Source organism: Crocodylus siamensis, chromosome 3 (genome assembly GCF_052110815.1).
Source record: "Crocodylus siamensis isolate JL-2025a chromosome 3, ASM5211081v1, whole genome shotgun sequence".
Classification (NCBI taxonomy): domain Eukaryota; kingdom Metazoa; phylum Chordata; order Crocodylia; family Crocodylidae; genus Crocodylus; species Crocodylus siamensis.
This window is the reverse complement of record NC_143397.1, coordinates 145977830-146001652: the sequence shown is the minus strand read 5'-3', so window position 1 is coordinate 146001652 and position 23823 is coordinate 145977830. Positions and strand designations below refer to the sequence as shown.

Genomic DNA, 23823 nt, shown 5'->3' with positions numbered 1-23823 from the left:
TGACCTGTGCCAAGGAGTATATTAAGGCATTTCATGCTACATGAGCTGAAATTTCCCAGTGTGGTTTCCAGCAGTGCACAGTCTGGGGATCAGTTTGGGTTTTGCTTGAAAGTTCAAGTGAGCTCTGTGATAAGAATTACTCCTTTCATCTCAGAGCTACATTGAAATGTTTCCAGCCACAATTTAGACAAATAGAGAATGTCCTACAGTATACTGGGTCAGAAAACTTTTCACAGTTAAAAAAAGATGATAAAATACTGATAACTTTAGGACCTTAACATACTTTTGGAAGGCAAGTTTTGAGAACACACATTAAAGGCAGACGATTTATCTTACCTCCAGCAAGTCTTCAGCTGAGATACTTTTTTTTTTCCCCAAACAATTCAGAGATAGTGAAAAGCTTTTGGTATAATGTTTTTAACAGAAGAAATCTGAACTTCTCACAAAATCATTGTCTCTAGGAGCTGGAGATTAAAGGAAACCAGCAAAGGTAACAGGACTCTCAAACATTGTAAGCCTATGACCTACAATCCTATAACGCCAGCTGACTTCCTGCCCTTTGGGGAGGGGGCTGGACTTGATCTTCCGAGGTCCCTTCCAGCCCTAATGTCTATGAAACCTATGAAATCTATGAATCTATAAATCCAATTGCCCCAAAGTCAATGGGGTTAGGATGCCAGACTGCATTTAGCTACAAGGAGTATTAAGCCTCTAAAAACAGTAAGTGCAATGAATTTGTGATTTTGGAAATGTGAATGTAGAAAATGTACTTGCAAGGTACGATAGCGAGGAGCTAGAGAGGAAATAATAATGGGGTCATTAAGAATGGGCAAAGATACAGACCTCATTTGTATATTTTATTCCTACAAAATGACAATATTTTGCTCAGATTTACTGACTGTTGTCAACTCTTACACTAGTTGAGAATCCTCTTACCTTTGCTCATTGCCTTTAATCTCCAGCTCCTAGAGACAATGATTTTGTGAGAAGTTCAGATTTCTTCTGTTAAAAACATAAGTTTTTTACCTATCATGCTTGCAAAGAAAGCAAATTAAAGGTAAATTAATAGTCCATCATTAAGAAAAGAAGTCTCATGATTTTTTTGAGCCTTGACTCATTGTTTTTGAATGGCTGGAATTAGCAATACTTGATTTTTCATACAAATTTATATTTGCTGAAGCCTTTTTTTGGCCATTCTTTTATATTCCATTCACTATGTTTTCTAACTGAAAGACTGACGGAGATCTTCTAGTTTAAGGTCCATAAGTATTATGAATGCCACATTTATGTATGCTCCTTTAAAAGGTATAGAACAGTCTACTGTAATGTCTATATTTATTTGTATTATAGAAATGTAGTAAAATATAGCATAGTTATTACATTATTAGAGAGCTCACCCCAATCTGTGCTAGGCACTGCATAAACACATTGTAAGAGGCAGCTCTGCACCTTTTGAGATTAGAAAGATCAAGGGGACAGATGTTTGGATGAGTGAATTGAACAGGGCTACAAAGCAGCTTACAGCAGAGCTGAAAATGAAACTTAGCTTTCTGGTCCAGTACCCTACCCACTATACTATATCTCCGTAAAAATACAAGGTTTGAGGAGCAATTAGCAATTTGTGTTGAGTGTGAAATGTAACATATTTTCTCACATAGAACGCAACCCAGAATAAAATAAATACCTTGTTTTTGAAAGCCAAAATGAAGAAAAAAGATCTTTCCTTGTAGTAAGTAACTGAGTAGCAGAAGCTAGGGAGCCAAGACTTCACCATTCTGCTCCTTGTGGATTGCGTGGACTTTCATTTTGCCTGGCTGAAGCTTAAATGACAGAAATTGCTGTTACCATTTCCTCACATAAACACACTCCAATTTCAAACAGCTGGTTTCTGGAAAAAGGGTGCTTGGTATGCATGAAAATACGGTACTTTGCCCACTAATCTATTAGGTTTCATGAGTCCTTATTAATGTGATCCAAGGTCCATTGAAGACTATGAAAAGGCTCATAATAACTTCTCCAGATATTAGAGCAGATTTAGATTATTTAAAAAAAAATCTTTTGGCAGAAGTTCTTGAATTTCTCACTCAGTAATAAACAAAACTATTCAAATTATTTCTGCATAAACATTCATACTTGTCATAGTTACACAGCCTACTAGCTTTGGGTCTAATGTTGAAAGCTAGAGGCTTACATCCTTGTGTTCCTTTGTGGTGAGCCAAAACTTCCTTCACATGTGGCAGTGAGCACAGTGATTCCAAATGACAAACTGTAATGGCCCCCCCAGGCCTTGTATTGAACACTTGATTTGAATACAAAAAGACATGTAACAAACTGCATTATGAAAGATATTTAAAGAGGTATCAGATGCTCTTTATACAAAACAATTACTGACTCTGCCACATGAAGAAACGTTTCTTTAACATCTTAATTGATTTCTTACACACTTTTTTATTTCAGCAGATACAAAAAATATAATAGATGCAAATGGCTCTCTCTCTTTAAAATGAAATACAATCTAGAAGAGGAAAAGGCAGAGATGAGAAACCACTATCCTGTTTTTGCTACAACCACCAAAAAACTCAAATAATGGCAGGATGAACCTGACTCCAGCTGCAGATGAAAGGAAGGGCAAAGGGAAAGTAGAAATTATTGCCCAATTTATAAAAGTTTAAGACATATTTTTACATACATTTCTTTTGAAGATTTTACTCAGCAATATAGTTTTCCTTATAAAAGCATCGTTCAGTTCAGTGTCTACTTATACACCTCCATAGTAAAACGTAACAAGGACTGCCAGTAAAGCCAGGCTCATAGACAGTATCTTTAGTCCACGTCCTCTTTGTTGCCATGGAATTTGCATCACCATCCTGCAGCACAATGATGTTTTTTCTTGAATCCCAACAGAAGGGCATGTTTTCAAATTTGTGCCATTCTTCAGTGCATGTCTAAGCTCCTGCGGAAAAATGCAGGAATCAAAATTAGGACCGTGTGTGAAGTACACTTGATGCTGTATATCAAGTCCAAAACAACAGAAACAGCAACAAATTCCCTTCTAAGGCAAACAATAATTCAACCTGTCTGCATCATGAATTCTTCCTCCTTAGTTCATTTGTTTCTCATGCAGGGAAAGAATTCTCACTGATGCCATATTAAGTCAGGCTTTTCTACGGAATTAATTGTCAAATCAATAAAGCTGTTAGCAGCAAAGACAGATTCCTAGGCAACAACATAGTCCAAATGATGTTTTTTCTTAGGTCTTTTTAATTTTTTTTTAATCCCATCTTACCACTCTCCCATTCTTCAGTGCCTTCAAATAGGAGCATCTAGCTAGAAAAAAAAAAAAAGGGACCAGAAATGCTACAATCTTTGGCACAGCAGGACCCATCCAATGTCAATCACTGCCTCTGTCCACGGCATGCCACTGCAGCTGTGCTTGAAAATCCTCCCACAGGACTTTTCCCGACTCTCAGGAGGCAGCTGTGCTGAAACACTCACCTTCTTGTTCAGCATATTGAGTCTTTGATTTCCCTGCTGAGGCTGCTATTACTGTTCTTTACCTGATTAAAAATACCAAGAGCAGCAGAACCTATGTTTGCAGTGTTGTTATGCATGTTGAGTCATTGTTTAAGCTTAAAATCCAAATGGTACCCATTTGCCTATGAAAACTGTTGTCCACTGCAACATGTACCCTCTTCAATAGAGTTTAAATGTAGTTCAGTATTTGCAATAAGTGCCTTTAGAAATATACCCGGAAGGTGGGAATAACGATGCAGAAAAGTGTAAACAATATATATGTGTGTGTGCATGCGTGCGTGCGCACGTGTGTGCATTATAGCCAGCTTCCTTTACCCATTCCAGAACTGGCAGACATAGAATTAAATGTGTGATAGGATCAGATGTGTGATCCCAACAATTGTGCTTCCTGCCATGCCACAACTGCATGGCAGGAGGTGCAATTGTGGGATCCAGCTGCAGTTCCCAATAGCTAAATGCAGGGGAGGCCAAAATCATGATTCTAGGCTCCCCCTGCACCGGTAGGTTGGGTGCCTGACAATCAGCCAATTGTTGGCTGGCTCCAGCAATCCACAGGGCTGTTCGAGCCCACGCGTGGTCACCACAGCTGACCAATGACTGGCTGCTCACTGGCAGATCAGGACTGCCTCAAGGCTTCAGTCCTGGGGCAGGCCCTATTGGAAGTTGGCCAGCAGGGATCAACCTGGGGTCCAGCCCTGGAGCAGTTCCTGCTAGCCAACAATCAGCTGATCATCACAGCTCTGGGGTCTGCGTGATCACCTAAATCAGGATGGCCCCATGGTTCAAGCCCCTGTGCCATCCCCATCTGCTGTCAGCTAGCAGACCGGTACCACCCCAGGGCTCAATCTGGAACTCTTTCCCTAGGCAATCCCTGCCATCTGATGATCAGCTCATCAGGACAGCCCTGAGGTTTGTGCCCCAGAGCCATCTTGCTCAGCTGTTGGTTGGCAGGAACCGCGCTGGGGCTCCAACCCTGGGGTAGTCCCTGCATGATATGTCACACGTTGTATGGTGCCATAACTACAAACAGGCAACACAGATATTTCTGGCATGATTAACATCTTACTTGTGTCAGAAAAATAACATGTGCCATGGGTCTATGCTACATTACGTATACAGTATTTGGAAAAGACAAATATTATAATAGCAGAGGTAAATAAATATAGGGCAAAATGACAGTTTCAGATAAGTACTATTTTAACATCTGAGGTGTTGCAGATTTACAGTATAATCAATTCAGGCGGAGGATTACTGAACACATGACCTAGAAAGTGAAAACTACTTTTAAATACTGCAAGTAGAAGATTATCATGACTGAGTGAAAAGTAAATGGGTAAGTGCATTGGAACACAGTGCTTTCATCACAATATAATGCATATAAATTGCTTTGTCCTGATAGGCAGAGCAATTAAAATTAATTTCAAAAGCATCTGAAAAATTAATAACTGGCTACAGTTATTTTATTCCAAAAGTCAAAGTCAATTAACCTTTACATGCAGAATAAACTGGAAGCAATAGCATACCAATCATTAAGAACTTTATTTATTTGAAACAAAACTACCTAGTAATATAATATTTTCTAATTAAACGTTGGAGGAAAGCTGCTCTTCTTGCAAGTCCTACAGGATTCTGTTCTTCCTAGACAAATTTCTTTCCATGGCCAAATAAAATATTAGGTATCTTTCTTAATACCATAGGTCAGACTGATGAAGAAGAATGTGCCTAAGGCAAAGATTTCTTAGGGTAATACCTTTTATTATCCCAACTACGCAGTTGGTCTAAAGTCAGACAAGGGGAGGGGGAATTCACCCAGGTCAGTGAGTCTGACCATTGGAAGGGAAGCTCAAAGGAACAGTGCTCCCCCGAGTTTGAAGGTTTTGTTTTGGGAATGCATTTTGGCAGGGCTGAGGAAAAGCCTAAAGGGCATCGGGGAAGTTTCTTCCTCCCCTCGCAGCCACAGGGGGCGGGCAAGGCCCAGGAGGGCCTGGGCCTTGGGGTTTCTTTGAAGAGTTAAGTTATATTTTAAGGGTTTGCACCTTATATTTTGGTATATTTATATATCTTATGTTTATAAGTATATGTTGATAAAGCTTAAGCTTGTTTGAAAATGTATTGACATTTTTAATCTGATTTTGCTGGGCTAAGTATTTCTTAGAGTGTATATATTTGCATTTGATGCTTAAGTAAATTTGGATCTTAATGTTGTATATTATTTGTTGAACCCAGGTTGGGATCAGGTTTTAATAATTATCTATATCTTGAAGGGTGGTACAAGATTGGATAGATATAACTAAAGTTTATGTTATTATAAATAAATAAATAAATAATCTCAGGTACCTTTATGTGTGTAAATTTGTAGTGTAATAGACTTTTGAGCATATAATCCTTGTTGGGGCCCTTCCCTGCCATTTACCTGTATTTGTCTGTACTTACTTATTGTTTATTTGTTTTAGATCAAATTGTCTATCTATGTATTGTTTAATGTCATTTAAGGCAATGTAATCTTTTAACCTGTTAGTAGGATATAGTGTTATGTGACCATTGTATATTTGTGTATATATGTTTATCAATATCAATTTCTTGAGATCTTGTATATATTAATAAATTTGTATATAGTTAAGTTATAAAGTGTCCTGGCTTGGTTTTCTACAGGGGAAAAAGGGAAGATGTGTACAGCCAGTAGTTTTCCCCCCCACCGCACACCTGCCCTGCTAACATTTCTCTTCAGTTGGAGAAGGGAGTACACAGCCAGATAAACCCAGGCTACAGCTGTATGGCACATAGGCTGTGAAGACAGCTCACTGTGCATGTGCCGTGCCACACAGCTGAAGAAGTTGGGGCCACAACTCTTTGCTGTGATGCTGGCGGCCAGTGAGCTCTCTGAACTCAACAACATGTCAGCATAGCTCCTGCTGGCAGCTCCGCATGTGCTGTAATCTCTATGAGCTCTCTCACTGGCTGGCTGGGATAGGGGTATGGCCAGAGCCTCTCCCTGCCTACAGCTCTGGAGCTGTTTGATTCACTACCCACCCTCCTGAACTCATCAGCAGGGGAAGAGAGGGAATGAGCAGTGGAGCTAAGTGCATGCAGGGGCTCTGGGCAGACCCTGCAGACTCTGTCGACTGGCAGTGAGTTCTCAGGGCTCAGAGCACACGCAGAGCTCCCTACCCTAGGGGTCTTCAAAAGGAGGCTAGATAATCACCTTGCCGGGGTTGTTTGACCCCAGCGTTCTTTCCTGCTCATGGCAGGGGGTCGGACTTGATGATCTGCTCAGGTCCCTTCCAACCCTACCAGCTATGAAACTATAACTATGTTGGTGAGCTCTGAGAGCTCACTGCACATGCTGTGAACAACCAAAGTGTGTGCAACTGTGCCACCATATCCCCTCTATTCCTGGGCTTGTCTAAAGCCTGCAGTTCAAAGTTAAGTTAGCATAAGCATTTTTTCCCCTAATGCAAGGACTTGGCTCTGCTAATAAAAGCCACAGTGTAGATATCAGCAAGAAATGTAGCCAGCAGAACAGCCTCCATTTGAAATACTAGATTAAGATGATCTTGTCAAAAGATCCCTCTTGACAAGCTACATCTACTCTGAGAGCGGGGTGGGGTTGCAGCTACACTGGCAAAGCCTTTCAGGGTAGACAAGGCCTATGCAATGACAGCTTCTATGGCCCATCTACTGGGCTTCGGTAGGGTTGTGCGCTAGAGTCCTGTGAAGACACTCCTACTCCCAGTCTTGTCTCAGACACCTCTGCACACTTCACTTGGACCAGTGATTTCTGGAAAACAACTGTTGGTGACTTCATAGTTCCTCTGCTAGCACCACTGATTGACTAATGATCTTACTCAACCTGGATTCCTTGCAAGTGTTAGCTACAGAGGGAAACAGTGAAGTGCCTTAATTTATGAGAGTATTAATAAAACATTTATCTTTACCTGTAAGAAAATCTTCAAGGCAACCCTGTGAGGTTCTGAGCTGGTCTAACACTAGCCAGAGTTACCACAGACAGTCCATACTCAATAGACCTACTATATTTCCTTAAATCCAGTCAGGTAACCATATCTTCATAACTGCAACAGGTGGCAAAATTACCACAATGCAACCAAGTGGAATTCAATATGATTAAAGCCTAACAAAAGTCTTATTTTTCACTTAAAAAACACTGTGGGCAAATGCAGACATTTACTTCTAAAATCACCTAATACAGCTGAAGAACAATGCACACTGTAACCAAGTCTTGATATAATTTTCTAGACATAAACAGTTCCAAATGTAAACTCTGTTGGTAACCTTATTATTAATATGAACATTGCTCCTGCATTAAATGAGAAGGAAAGGGGGAATCTCTGCACTGAAATTACATACTGTTAATCAAGACTGGGGGAAGAATGGGAAATCAAACACAAATGCAAAAACTGATTCTTTGAGCTAAGAATCTTGTATATCCGAGGAAGCGGCCTCTCATCTTGTTTTGGCAGCGGCAAAGTAAACACAAGACTTTGCTAATAAGGTATACCATAAATTATTAAACCATCTAGTGCATGATCAAATGGATTTCAGATGACTTTTTGGAATAATTTTGCCTTGACAACTGCCAGGAGTAATATATTTTTGTGGGCTTCTGCATAGTTCCATTGATCACTGTCATTCTGATGCTCTAATGCTAAACTTAAACTGCAGTGTATGAAAGAAATACGGAATCACATCAAAACATAAGCACTGGCATCTGTCAGTCACAACCTAGCTCTCTTTAATATCTCACTTTGTGTTAATCAACAAAGACATGATGGCAACTCTTTAGCGGAGTTGAGGTTTTATTGCATTCAAAACATTTCTTGTATGCAAATTTATTTTATGGCTTAGGGGCACTGTTAAAGCTTGAAGTGTTAGCTAACTGCTGTGAAAAACAACCTGACTGCACATATCTCAAGATTTATTAGACTTCTGAATCTTTTATCACAAGGGATAAAAGATACGGCTGCAGACTGGGCCCGTGGTGCCATATCACATCACCTGACCCCCACTGCTGGCCCTGGGACTGGCTGGAGTGGATGCTGGATCTGGCATGCTTCCAGCAAGGGCAAGTGGAGTGGGGGTGGGAGTGGGGGTGGGGGGGGAGGGGGCCCATGGACCCAATCTGACCTGTGGGGCCTGTTCCTTTCAAAGGTGCCACACAGGTGTCCAAACATGATTCACAAAATAAACCCAGAGATTTCAACCAGGAAACCATAGGGTTAAAAGCATTCTGACTTTGCGGTCTTTCCAAGTTCATTGCAACAAAAGAATTGCACTATTATTCTTCTGTAGTCAAAAAATGAGTGGAAACTAAGAGCTGCAATTTTCTGAGAGGTGTCCTGTGCCTACTAAGGGGTGTCTCAAACCTAAAAAGGTTGAGAACCACTGTCTTATGGACTACATTAAAAATGTAGGGGTCTGCTATCAAATTATGTTGGTCAATTATAACCGTTTTGGAAAGGTTAACATTTCCCTATTTGGATTTTAAAAGTAATTTCTATAGTCCCCACTAGATTCTAACAGCACTGTCTTGATTTAATCCTTATTGAGTTCTATATGCCTTTTCCATCAATTCAAAATGCTGATCATAAAAGTGGAAAATAACCTGCATGCAAATGATTTTTTCTAATTTAATCATTTTATAATCCTTACAACCTTAACAACATGAAACATCCTTGCCATCACATATCCCAAGACATGTGCAGTGCTATGAAAGTTAAAAAAGAATAAATAAAAGGAAAGAAAAATAATTTGTTTCCACAACATTTTTCTCAATTCTATAACTGACTTGTTTGGGGATGCAGCAGATACTTCCATCTGTAAATTATCATCACCCTCTAACCTGGAGCTGACTGATTCCAGCTGCCCATTCAAAGCACAGTTAAAGTTTATGTATTCATTGAAAGAAATGGGAAATCTTTGAAAATAACCAAAATAAGAAAGGACTTCTGAAAGAGAAATTTCACTCTATGTATTCTTTTCATTGTCAATGTATGAAGGGAAAGAGGGTTAAATTGTACCTAGGGTTAAATACAGAATTACCATTATTTGCTCATAGTAGAAGGTATAATAGGAGCTGGTAATAAGTTTTGATGCTTATTCAGCTGCAATCAGTATCAAAGTTACAACAGGGAAAATAATACAATGAAAACATCTCCCAAATAGTCTGATATCTCTAAACCTCTGTTACTATCTCACAGTCTCATAGCTGTTAGGGGCTGGAAGGGACCTTACACATCATCAGGTCCAGCCCCTCTGCACTTTGGCAGGAAAGACTGCTGGGATCAGATGAGGTGGGTGTCACTTTATAAGACACTTTATTCCATCCATAATTTACATTCAAGTAACTGAATGTGACCCTATCAAGTGGGATTCACCAGTACTCCTAGTAGCTGGCCTGAGGACAAACACAAAGAAAAACCTTATTTAATAGTGAGACCAACTTACCCTGCATCGATTTCTCTCAGATCTGTCTTTCCAAGATTAAACATCCATCTTGAAGATCATCTTTAGTTCTATCCTGTCTTTGCTCCACATATCATAACAGCAGATAAAGCTTGATGCTTCTTCTTCCACAACATTTCCAAGATGTTACTACTTCTTTCTATGAGTACAGCTAAAGCACTAAGGGCGCCTATACATGTGTATCGAGGCTGCTCTGACATGCTATAGTTACAGCGCGTCAGAGCGGTCTCAATTAATTGAGTCTGTGGGGGCATGGTAATTGCTGTGCTTCAGCAGGCTCCAGCATCACATGCATCAGTAACCCCACTGAAAAATGGTGGCAGGGATGCTTTAACTAAAGTTCTAATTAAAGTACTCCCCACCACCTCCCAGAGCATGTCTATAAATGCCCTAAGTCCTCTTTTATCTCGCCCTCTCCTTATAGATCATTTCCCTAAATGAAGCTCTGAATCCTCTTCTATACAGTTCACTCCTCTAAAAACACCATGTAGACTACTACCCTGCCCTCCTTCAAATCCAGACTCATGAAAATTACTACATGTTTGTACAGTTTCTCACTATTCATTGGGTGACTTAGATGCTTCTATAATTCAAATAAAGTAGGTTTTTAAACTAATTCAAGCATCCATATCTTGGACCAAATTTTTAGAAAGCTCAGTTCTCACTGGCCTGAAATTCAAAGTAAGTTGGAAGATGCTAAGCATTTTTCAAAGAGACATCATTACAGTCTAGGGAACAAAATATATGTGGCTCAGGAAACACATTCTATATAGTAGTATCAATTGGAAGAGAACTTACAAGGAGTAGTGAAGCAAAAAACAAACTTGTGATCTGAAATCAAAGTAATGACTGGCAATACAGAATGAAACTAGGGTGGATCTTAAAAGACTAATTACTTTAATAAGGTACAACATAAAATATGATGTACTCTCTTCATAGCACAACCCTTGAGAGACTATTGCTTTTGACTTTCTTTTGAACCCTTGAAATAATTATCGCAACTATAGTGAGATCAACTAGAGCTAGATGCAAAAGGTTTCCATCAGTGAGAAAGTTCTACCACAGAGAAAAGGATAAAAACTAATCTTCAGATATATACAAGAATTGAGCACAAGTCACTGATCAACACTGAAATTAAAAGAATAAAATTGATTCCAAAGTGAAGTTATTGAGTAGGTACTTAAACATCTAGTTTTACAGGAATTTTTCTGTCTACAAATGATACAGAATTTAAAGCCTTCTAACCATTGTCATGGCATGGAATATGATGATGGAATATTACACGTCTCACTGTGTATTCTCTTTGAAAATTATGCCACAGTATCGTATGAATGTTTTACAGTGAAACAGGGCAAGCTAGAAAAAAGAAAACATTATGCAACTATACTTTGCTAGTACCTTTTAATTATATTTAACAAGTTCTGTAGATGCTTATGGAAATAGACATGAAAGCATGATGACACAAACAGAGCATTCTGCTGTGATTTTTGATCACAAACACATTCAGGGCACAAAAGATCCATCCTCCTCAAACACTGATAATCTTTGAAAAGGAATAAGCATAATAAGAAATAAAGACTCTTAGTACTTAGGAATTATATCAGTTTGCAAAGTTCCAAACACTCTACAACATTTATTTCCAAACAAAGTTCCAAATAGTAAATAATCATTTACAAAAAACAGCTCTAGGATCTGTGGGTGCAAACATGTTTTTGTGGGACCCAGGTTTAGGTTTACACAGCTTAAAGCAAGCTGCCTAAAGCCAAACTGGGAGCAGCATATGAAGGCATTTGCTGCTGCTGGGAGGGGCATGGACAGCTGGAGGTAAACAAATTGGTTCAGGGAGGGAAGAGAAGCGAGGGACTGGTGGGTTTGGGGGAGGGCGTGGGTAGTTAGGTGGGTCGGGGTGGGCTAAAAATAGTCCAGTCAGGATCAGGGAGGTAGGAAAAACAGCTCTAGGGCTGGGGTGAGTGGCTAGGCTTCTCCAGCCCTGGGGTTTTCTTTGGACATGCGCAAGTGTTTGCTAGTCCAGGTAAACCCATTTTAGACCAGATTAACCCAGGTTAATTCAAAAGTTAGTTCACCTCCCAAAGTGATTCAGTATACAAATTTTGGGGTGATTTAAGCCCTTGAAACACTCACAGCTCTGGACATTTAAATTGACCTAACACTGGTTAGGTCAATCTAAATGTAACCCTTGTATGTACCCTGTGTGTCTCTTCTATTATATGCATGGAGAGAATACAGATAAATGAAATGTCATCCAAGGCCATAAGGCCAGCCTTAAGCAGAAAATTAGGAATTCATATGCATCAAGTTGAACCCAGTAGACAACACTGCCTCTTAAGCTCACTTTCTGTAATTTTCTTTTAAATCCAGTATGTTTGAAGCCTTTACCTGGTATAGACTCTCTTTGTTTCAAGTTCCTTTAAAGGTAAGCAAATGCCCTAACATTTGACTTCCTGACAATTTATTTTATTTTCACTTTCATGGACTTTCTTGCCCGTGCTCAGTTGATTAGTTCCTGGAAATTAGGTGTGTACTAAATGCAGCTAGAGACAGTCTTCTGTGAAAGGGGGACACTGTATCCGAATGTAGTATTTTAACATTAACAAGGTATAGCTGACCTTGATCAATGTTCGCAGGTTCAGCAATAATACAAAAGCTTTCTTTTCATATTGCCACGGTCCATTTATTTAAGGGCCCTTTGTTATTTTAGGTCTTCCACACTGCCAGTTAACATATTTCTGAACATGTTAGAGACTGTCTTAGAATCTGAGTCCCCTTTTTAATTTTATTCAACAAAATTCAGCAGGATTTCATGGAGGTTTCACTCATGGATACATCAAACAATAGGTACTCCCTAAGATTACCAAGACAAACTGTTCTATGATAGTCTCCACGTCCCAATGTTCCTGCGAAGGAGTTGTCAGTCGGCCCACAATTAAAGCTCTAGTGTCAAACGATTAAAAAAAATCTTCCTTAGCTTGGTTTGGATATTACACAAGATTACCATGATAACACCTTGATATAATCAGTACAAGACACTAAATAGAGGCAAGTATCCAATTTATAGGTTAATTCCCTCAATATTTCGAACTTTCAAGGTGGTCCGATAAGATGCTCCAAACTTCGTACTTGTATAGCATGCAGGTCTATGGGCACCTACTTCTTCCTTTGTGAGTACTTAACAATGAACTGATGATAACTGAGCTGCAGGGAAATGGTGGGACTGAGACTGGATAAGCAGCAAGAGGGAGAACAGAACCGAGAAGCAGAAGATCTGATGAGAACCCACGGAAGAACACAGTGGTTGGGTGAAGTTCTCAGGAACGAGACACGGACCAGCTGAGAAAGGAGACTGAGAACAGGATGAGCAGTAGAAACTGGGACTGAGATCAGGAGAGCCAGTGTGGGAAGAGGCAAGCTGACACAGACAGATTGGTGGAGATGTAATAGAGTTTCAAAGGAAAATCTGGGAGGTGAAGGTGGTGCAGAAACTCCCCCCACCCGTCACTGTGTAGCACAATAAACTTTCCCCCCACAACCGTAGCTGGTGGGGGAAGTCTGGGGAGTTGGGCAGGGAGCAGATACAGGAAGGGGGTAACCCACCTGCCACTGCTATTATCCTGGCCAAGTCCAGCATCCCACATAGCTGCTCCCTGCAGTTGGAGCCTCCAGGCTAGCTGAGGAAACCCGGGTGGCTGGGCAAGAAGCAGACACAAAAAAGTAGGGAGGATGCCACTACTGCTGTCTCTGACTGACCCATACAGAGAGTGATCTCTGGGCTACTCCAGCCAGAAGCTGTGGGAAGCAGCTACAGAGAATGCTGGGTTTGCCTGGAAACAAGGCCACTTCCAGGCCTACTCTTCACTAGTAGGTGACACCTGCTGGGGGTGGGCAGGCAGCAGGTACAGGAAGGGGTACCTACCCATTTGCCAATGCCCCTAGCTAAGCCTGGCATGCCACACTTCTCCCCACAGTCCCCACCTGGGGGATCAGCTAGGGATAATGGCTGCAGCTTGCTCGCTGTGCCTGCTCTCTGCTCAGGTCCCCAGGTATCCCTCGCCGATCCAGGGGTTCCAGATATTAGGGCTGTGAAATTTTGCCAGCTGTTTCATTTTGACACTGTTTCGACTTGTTTCGAGCTTGAAACAGCGAAAATGAAAAGAAACGAAGGGCTTCGAAACAGCCTCAAAATGAAACAAGTGCAGTCGAAATGTTTTGAAAGTTTCAAAACGTTTTGAGTTTCAAAGCTGGAGCTGGGCTTGCCTGCATGGAAACAGAAAGTAAGGTGAGGGAGGGGGAAAAGACAGCCCTGATATTGACTGTGACAGGTTGGCTTCCTCAAATGCTGCTGATGCTACTGTGCTGCTTACTAATTTAGTACCTGTTGTCATTTGAAGTGGTGGACCGGACTGAGGCTGTAGGGGAAGAGAAGACCTCATTGGGGCACACTACCATGTCATGGAGAAGCCCCAGCACCAGTTAGGGTGCACCTTAACACACACACAGTCACACGTCAAGAGTGTTGCTTGTCAGCAGCTTAAGGTGCAGTTTCCCACAAACCCCTGCACCTATCTCCTTGAAACCTGGCAGACTTCATACTCTCAGCAAGGGCTACTATGCCTACTGTTTTCACCCCTTGTGCCTTCACACTTGCAAGCAACAAGTTTTGCTTTCAAGACTTGGAGGTGCAGTTTCCGACAAACCCCTACGTGTCTCCTTGAAACTTGGCAGGCTTCATGCCATCGGAAGACTCTATCATCCCTGCTATTTGCTTCCAAATCTGCCAAAAAAATGACAATTTTAGGCAATTTTGTGCTTCCCAATTCTAGCCTATGGGTGAAACGTTGAAACAGCACTGAAACAGAGAAACAGTTTTGACAAAACGAAAGGAAACAGCGGTTTTGAAACAAAACCAGAAACAAAACACTGTCCCATCAAAACAGCAAAACAGAAACTGAAACAAAACAGTGCTGTTTCACACAGCCCTATCAGATATGCTTTTCCCCCATCCCCCGAGGCTAATTGCATCTGCCCTCTCACTGCCCTTTCTGAATCCTAGGTCCACCTATGGATGTCAGTAAATAAATGGGCCTGGGCTTTGCAACCTTAACAGTGCAGTTCCCTGACTCTGTGTCACTTCATTTACTCCCGAAAGCTTTGTGGTTTCTTGCAGGTTTTACATCTGGTACATTTCCTCTCCACTGACTCCCCATATCCTTACGTCGTATCTCCAGCAGACATCTCTCTTCTGGCACTGGCCTCCTGGTCCACAAATGTCACTATGTTACAAATATATGTAAGGACTTAACTACTGCCATTAAAAGTGACAAGGGCCTTCTGTTTTCCTTCATGGATCACAAATGCAGGGATCTTTCACCACTTTCACAATTTAGATGTGCTATAGCTTCCTGCAAAGCTAAAAAATGTCATTCTTGGACCACTTCTCCTTAGAGGAGCTAGCTGTTCCGATTAAACTGTGGCACAAGCTTTCTGCTTATCATCACAGAGCATTAATATTTTCACAACCAAATGACATATTTTCTATCCCCATCATGCAATTCTTATTCCTGTGCTGACCTTTGTGTGACTGCAGATATTCATTTTCCCCTTCAGAGTTTCTGTTATAGCACATTTAGTCAAAATATCAATGTATTTGAATTTCTCAGTATCCTTATGCACCAGGGTTCTGCAAGGTAAATCTTTTCATGTTGAGCCTCTTGCAAACTAATTCCTTCCTCCCAGCCTCCTCTGTTTCAGATGATTCTGTTTACAGTCTATCCTTATGTAGCAATTAGTCATACAGAGGTGTGACACAATATAGCTCAATTTTCTACATTGCTAGAATTGGCAAAGGTCATTCTTCCACTCTGCAGGTTGACCACATTAGATCTTTTGAAAAATTTACATAGTACAAAACATTAGCAGTTTCTATCAAACATGTAAAATCTATCTGGTCCTAGGCCATGTATTTCCATGTAGACTCAGAGAAGGTGGATCAATGAGAGTCTGCTGTTAAGTTCACAAGCCTAGCAGGAATGCTGTAGCTTACTCATTTCAATCCATTTCTCTCACCTTATTGAAACCCTCAGAAGCTTTGCTGAAATGAGTTAATACTGAAGCATCCCATCAGGAGCCAAAAAGAAAAGTTCCCGAGATAAATATAGGAGGAATGCTGAAAATGACAAATAGACGAAAGATGCCCACAGGGGGAAGATTCAAAACTCATAGTATTACAACCCCGTGACCTTGGCTGATTTAATCTTTCAGAAGTTCGTATGTTCAAATAAAAAAAAAAAGAAGCTAAAACAGCAGCATGCAACTTTAGCTTCTTTTTGCTTCAGCAAGGTGTTCTCCGAGCAAAAGTGGCATAATTTGTTCTTTTTAAGCGGCTAAGCATTATTCCTTCAGCCTTTCCCCCATGTAACTATAACAAAATCTCTGACTGTTGCAGCATTCCCAGTGCCCTTTATTGTGAGAAAAATGAAGCCATGCCTTTTGGGACAGAGATCTGTGCTGAATACTTCAGGCAGGAATAGAATTCTTGATGATTTAAGTACTACATCACTCACTTCTGCAACACATAGTAGATGTAGATAAAATTATCTGACTGAAAGGCAGGCACTGCAAAAAGATCTTTTTTGTAAAATGATCTAGCTAAATGATAGTATTACAACTGTATGTCTAAGTGCCAGGTTATATTTCAAAGTATGTTCCAAAAGTGAATAAATTAAACCTAACAGAATCTTTGAAAAGCATGACGTCATCTAAAATACAAATATACTGATGCACAAAAAGTTTAAGTGACTGACTAAAGATTGTACAATGGGTCAGCATCAGAGTCAGGAACAAAACCTTAGTTGTTCCTCAAACTTTTTCAATTCAAGGCAGTCCTCAGAAAATGCCAGCTCTTAGTTTTTCTTTGTTTTTTCACTATGGAAAAATAATAGATCAATTCTTCTGTTACAAAGAACTCAGAAAGACCACACCAGGTCAGAATGTTTGTAACACTATGGATCCTTATTTGAAATCTCTGGGTCTAGCTTGCAAGTCATATGTAGCTGTTTGCATACCTAACAGTGCTCACATTGTGCAGCCCCACAATTCCCGTAAAACAGGGGCAGGCAATTATTTCCGGTGGAGGTCTGCTTAATGCGTTTTGGTGAGCTGTTGAGGGCTGCCCACCCCTTGACAGTTGCCTCACCCCCTTGTCACCATCTTGGGACCAGAAGTCCCGCCCCTAACCCCTGACCTGTGCCACTTGGAGCCCTTGTCCCCCTGGAAATACTCCTTTGGAGAGGGGGGGTTTCTGTCTTAGAACCAGAAAAAAACCAAATCATACGCTAAAAGTCAAACACCTACTATAACATATTTTAATTTTATTATGAAAAATATTTTTGTCACGATTTGTGTTTGTATAGAGTATACAGAGATAATTGCATACTAACGCAAAAATAAATTCTTAGTCTTGTACAGTGTGTGTGTGTGTGTGTGTGTGTGTGTGTGTGTGTGCGCGCGCGCGCGCGCGTGTGTGTATGGCAGGTCTGTGCACATGGCGGGTGTGGGGGGAGTGTATGTATGGTAGAGTGTGGGGGGAGTTTGTGGAGGGGCTGTGGCTGTGTGTTAGGGGCCATAGGGTATGTTGGGGGTTGTGTATATGTCAGGTGTTGTGGGGGCGGGGTGTGGGTCTGTGGAGTTCATGGGGAGTGAGGGGGTATGGAGAGCCCCCTACACTTTCCTCATGGCAACAGCAGCAGCAACAGGCAGGGCACTCAGGGTGCGGGCGCCCAGTGGGGTGTGGCTCCGGCCAGCGCTACACACAGTGAAGGGTGCAGCCTCTGCCAGGCAGTCTGTATCACTGGTGATCCCTGCCACTCACGTGCAGCCCCTGCATTTGCCAGGCACAGGAGGGAAGGCCCAGGTGCTGGAGCCAGCTGCCTTCCCTGCCCCCAGGGGAAGGCACCTGGGGCTTCCCTCCCCTGCCACACAGCAATGGCAGGGAAGGCAGCTAGCTCCAGTGAGTGCAGGGGCTGTGCATGAGCGGCAGGGAGTACTGGCAATACAGATGGCCCAGCAGAAGCTGTACTCTTTGCTGGCTGGAGCCGTGTTCCACTGCCACCACCAGCCAGGGGTGCGTGCCATGGGGGGATGGGGGTGGCAGGGAGTATGTGAGAGGGTCCCTACACCCCCATCCTAGAGCTCACATGCTGCCCAGCCGAGCCCCATGCTGCCACCATCTCCCTGGGTGCTGGCTCTGCGCTGCCACCAGCCCCAACCCCAGCCCCAGCTCTAGCCCGGTGCTCCATGCTCCAGCCCATCTGCAGCCCTGACCCCACCACTTCCCCACCTGTTGCCCGGAGCCAGCAGGAGACTGGGGAAGCAGAGTAGGTCCCCGGGGGCTGCATGCTGGCCGGGCTGTGCCCTTCGGCCCACAAGGGTAGGAGCAAGGCAGAAGAGGCTATTTTTGAGACATGGCTGTCTCGCTCCCACCTTTGTGGGTGGAAGGGCTAGGCGGGGCACAAATTTTTAGTGGGCAAGGTGGGTTGGATGAAAGTGCTTAGAGGGCCAGATCCAGCCCACGGGCTGTATTTTGCCCACCCCTGCCTTAAAAGGATCTCAAGGCACTCCTAGATGCCAGGGCATTATGGCTGAAAAGCACTGGTCTAATTTCTAGTCCAGTGGCTTAAACACTGAGTGCTTAAAGGTTATCTACATGTTTTGATCTCAGCCCTGCAAAAGGGTGTTTACCAGTAATTATGGCTAAAAAACCAAAAGCAACATAACTGCATGCATAGGAAGGAGCAGGAGTCACAGTAACATAAGTACTCATTACCGCATTCAGCTATTAAGCTATGTTTGCTGGAAAGTGGGGAAGCAACTATTTTTATATGTGAACTCTGGGATATGCAGATGAATAAGAGCAAATTAGTCCCATTTGCATATCTCTGTATATACTGTCTATTTGCAGATACTGATTCAAATAGTTTTTGGTGAATATCTTTACATTGGAGGACTAAAATGAGAGCTCCTCCTGTTAAGACAGAATGTTCTTTATTGAAATTTTATCAGCTTGTCTATGTTATGCTTCTTGTAAAGGCTTAAGATGCTTTCAAACATTCAAACTTCAAAACCTACTTTATACTGTCATTAAGCTATCATCGTGCCTCAGATAGTTGTGAACTCAGAGGACTTTATTCTACATTGGTATTAATATGACTAATTATAATTAAAAATGGCTAGTCATGGTCACTTGTAAACTTACTGCTAATAAAAAGGAAAGTGCTAAGCTAGCTGTGCAAATGGTAAGATTTACTCATGAACAGGATCAATGTAAAACGATAACACGACTCAGCAGCCTTAAAAAAATGTTCTGACAATTTCCACTTGCTCCAAATAAACTGCTCAAATTCACACATTTTGTTATGTTCGGGGGGGAAGAACTTATATCCAGACACTGTTTTATTTACCTTCTGTATGCTCTTAGAATACATCAGTCTTACGTGGGAGGCTTATAGATAGTGACCTACCCAAATGGCGATAGAATGATTTTCATGGAAACTGTGACTTCTGGTGGGCTCTGCAAAAAAAGTGGAGGCTCCGTGCTTTTGACAGGCTCACTGGGGGGAAAAAAAAAGCAAACTTGCCAGCAAGCAGGTAAGTCCTGCTGTCTTAGAGCATGGGAGGAAGGTGGATGGGAGACGGCAGTGATGGGGGCAGGGAGGAAGGGGGGTGGAGCAGGGCTGATAACAGCAGTGAGCAGAGCATGCAGCCCTGCCTTAGAGCCATAGACCATGTACAGAGCATCTGCTATGGTGAACTTGCAGTGGTTAACTCAGTAAAGTTATGAGGGGTTGGCAGTTTGCAGATCATGCCTGACTTGCTGCCCTCTTCCCCTTTCCTCCCTCCCCAGGTGGTGATGGCCTCTTGCCCTGAGATGGGTTTTTCTTAATGATGCATTGTGGGTTCACCATAGTGAATGCTCTGTGGCCCCGGGACAGAGCTGCTCACCCTGCCCCCCCATCCACCTTTCCCTTGTGCTCCGAGACTGCAGGGCTTCTCTACTTACCAGTGAGGTTTTTTTATTTTATTTTTTTTAAGTGAGCTGCCACTTGGGGGTGGCCCAAAACCATGACAATTACTCTGATTAAGCCCAGGAAGCCATTACTCTACGCTTAATAACATGAATTAATTCCTGCCCTGGGCTTAATCAGGGTAATTAAGCCACAGTTTTTGGCTATCTGGCAATCTGCAGGGAGGGGTGGGACTGCAGGGGTCCTGGGCCAGTCAGAGGCACGGGGGGTGGGAGGAAAGTTATGTTCAGCCTGCGAAAATGGCAGCTGGGCTGCCTTGACATGCCTGCAAAATTGGCCAGCTGCCTCCTTGAGTTCGGTGGATCCCCCACTTACAGATCTTACCACTGTCCATTCTGACAGTACCTGAGAAGTAGAAGAGAATTTACTCACAGTTTTCTAACATGGTGAGCTAAAACATCACAATATTAATGGGGCTGTGACACGAATACAAACACTGAAAAGTTTGACTGCTATGCATTTGTAACCAGAATTACAGACTTAAGGGAAGAAGTTATCACACAATCATAGAAAATTAGGTTGGAAGAGACCTCAAGAGCTCATCTAGTCCAACCCCCTGCTCAAAGCAGGACCATCCCCAATTATATAATTCCAGCCAAGGCTTTGTCTACCCAGGTCTTAAAAAACCTCTATGGAGGGAGATTCAACAACATTTCTGGGTAGCCTGTTATAGTGTTTTAGAATGACATAATCAAAGAAAATTAGGGTTGGGAGGGACCTCAGGAGGCCATCTAGTCCAACTGCCTGTTCAAAGCAAGACCATCCCCAACTAGATCATTCCAACCAGGACTTTGTCAAGCCGGGTCTTAAAAACCTCCAGGATTTACTAACCTAGCTTAAACTTCCCTTGCTGATGCTTGAGACCATTGTTTCTTGCTGTCATCTGTCATCACTGAGAACAGACTAGCTCCATCCTCTTTGTAAACACCCTTCAGGTAGTTGAAGGGGCACAGGCTCTGGTCCTCTTGGCTCCTGCCTGCTCTGTCCCTCACTTGCAGGATACATGGCCTCCAATCCTCCCTAAAGCCACAGCATGGCCTTGTGGTGTTAAACTTAATCGCAACACAAAAACAAGCAAACACTTCCATTAGAAAAGGAGCCTGCCCCACCTTAGGTCAATAGCATCCTGCAACACTCCTTCCATTTAAGTACTCACCTCCCAACTCTCCTGAGTGGTTTGGGTGCCTGTCAGGCTGTCTCCTGCAACCCCTCTCTCCCAGGAGCCCCACACCCTGAAACATGCAGAGCCAGACTGCCTTCCTTGCTTCAGGCAAAGCTTATATGCACTGCAGCCTGCCCTACTGCTCCCACCACTGACTGCCCCTCTACTGCCACTGCCTGCCCCCCATCACCATTTTCTCTGCTGCAGTGGTGGGGGGAGAAGGGGGACAATGAATGTGATATGAACCTCCAATCATTGGATATACAGAAAATTATAACAAATTTATAAATTTTACATGTATAGAATCTAGTTCCTGAGGGGGTTGTCTTAAATTCAGAGTCATTTTAGACAAATATTTTTTACTCATATTTTAGATCTACTTTTATGGGGGAAAGTGTATTTTCTTTCATTGCATCCAAAGTGAAGATTAGTCCCATGTCCACATACCAAGGTAAAGAAGCACCCAATTCAGAACTCACCCAAGGACAAAAAATAAAGAGTCAAGAACATGAAAACTATGTTAGTTTGACTGTGTCCCCTTTTGAATGTTATAGGTTGCATAAATATGAGAATCAACTTTGAACGGATCCTCAATATTAACCATATAATCGTTGCTAAAATACTTTGGAATCTTTTTGTTATAAAAGATAAATGAAAGGATAACAATTATGTTAAGGGCCATGTAAAGCAGATGACGTTTCCACCATGCTCCCAGCAATACAGGAAAAGCACACCAGAAATAGTCCACCCTTACTGTTAGCAAAAAATAAGTGTTAAGCCATGTTTTTCTCCTCAGCTTGACTGTTCCCAAGGATTTCAGTGGAGGATTCCTCCCTCTGCCCTAGTTCCCTATGCTTCAGATAGTTACTCCAAACCCAATTATATTCACTAGACTGGAACTGATAAAAAGCCACCTGGCCTGACATCTGGATAAGTCAGCCAGTACATTTCTGCATCTCTATGCAAGGCTTTCACACCAAAATAAGTCAATTGGTGTTGGGGGTCATGGAGGGGAGGAGAAGAAAGATATCCTAATAGCCATTTACACACATGAAGAGTTTGGGATGAGAGCTCAAGACTGCTGTGCTGAACACTAACCACAAGTAAAAGCACTTCCTTTAACAAGGTATTTAAATAATTAGTAATGTTTCAAAATGTCTTTCTTTTTTATGGTCCTCCATAAAACCCATAGGAACAGTTTTTGTTGGAACCATCTAGGGAGGCAAACTCAATCTGAAGTCAAATAAATCTAAGTGTCAGGCCTCACAAAACCCTACATAGTAGGCACCATGCCAGCATTCTCGGAGACAGATCATAAGCATATAAAGTAACTGTCTCACTCTGTAGTCTGAGAGAAATCCTCTCAAGATTTAGGGAGAGATTTTTCAGTGATAAGAAGGCAAAGATGTCTTTTTATGCTTCTGATTAGTTCAGTTAACCTGAAAGAGAAGGGTTTATTCTGTTGATTACACAATGCAGAATATTACATGAAAGCTTAATTCTATATTATATACAGCACATACTTACTGTATGGTTAAAACATTGCTGGATCATTGGTTTAGTAAGTTTGCTCAGATACTACATACTTTGGAAATATCTGTATTTTATATGTAATATATAATTAATATGTTATATACCCAATATGTTCAAATCTGGCCACATCTAATTTTTTTTTAAATTTATACTTTAGATATTAGTCTCCAATTTGCTGACCTACTTATCAAAAGATAGCATTTTGATGAATGACACATTACAGTGTTTATTTTGCTTAATTCAAACTATGTACTATTATTGTTGGTTAAACAAAGGCTCTTTCCTTTTCATACAGCCTCATCTCATCCCTGGCACCAGAACAGATCTCCAGCTAAATGCTGTTGGTAACAACATCCAGAACTTAAATGTCCACCACTAAGACCAAACATGGCCAGAGATTTGGAGGTTTATATATTTAATGGCACTGAATACTCTGTTCCATTCTTACTGTTACTGTTGGACTTGTCTTTTAGACTAAGCTGTTTCCAACTTGAATTAGTAGGATACAGTGGTATGACCTTATGAAAATACTATATAGATGGAGAGGACTTAAAGCAATCTTTCTGAAAAATGTCACCGTCATTATGAAGCCCTTTTGGCAACCAAAATCACTATACCATATGAAATAATTAGAAATGCAAGTCATGGTAAAATTAATAATGGTAAAACAAAATCCAATTTCCAACTAATCCTGCTTTGGTTTACACTTGGATATTTTACTATAAAGGTGCTTTTGTGGGAACTTAATTTAGCACTTTATTTCATTGTGCATTTCAATATTCAGCTGAATATCAAAAAACTCATTCAAGATGGTAGTCATAACTTTACATCAAAATTACTTCAATAGGTCTGTCATAGCAGTAAGTCCAATGGACTTAAAGGAGCAACATACATAGTATGTTAACTGCAGTGATGCTCATTGCTACCTTGTAAAAAGGCAACAAGAGTCCACAATATCTTTAAAACTAAACTATTACACAAGCAGTTATCAGTGGGAGCATCTACTCGAGACACTAC

General features: G+C 41.7%; 1 protein-coding gene across 1 annotated transcript in view; it reads right to left on the bottom strand.

Annotated features, from left to right (window-relative positions):
• Positions 1-2428: 2428 nt before the first annotated feature.
• Positions 2429-23823, bottom strand: part of CDKAL1 (CDKAL1 threonylcarbamoyladenosine tRNA methylthiotransferase) — a 673650-nt gene continuing 652255 nt past the window's right edge. The window contains exon 16 of the mRNA XM_090039422.1: positions 2429-2953. Within this exon, the coding sequence (XP_089895548.1) occupies positions 2759-2953 (195 nt within the window). The 3' untranslated portion in view covers positions 2429-2758. The remainder of the gene's footprint in view (positions 2954-23823) is intronic.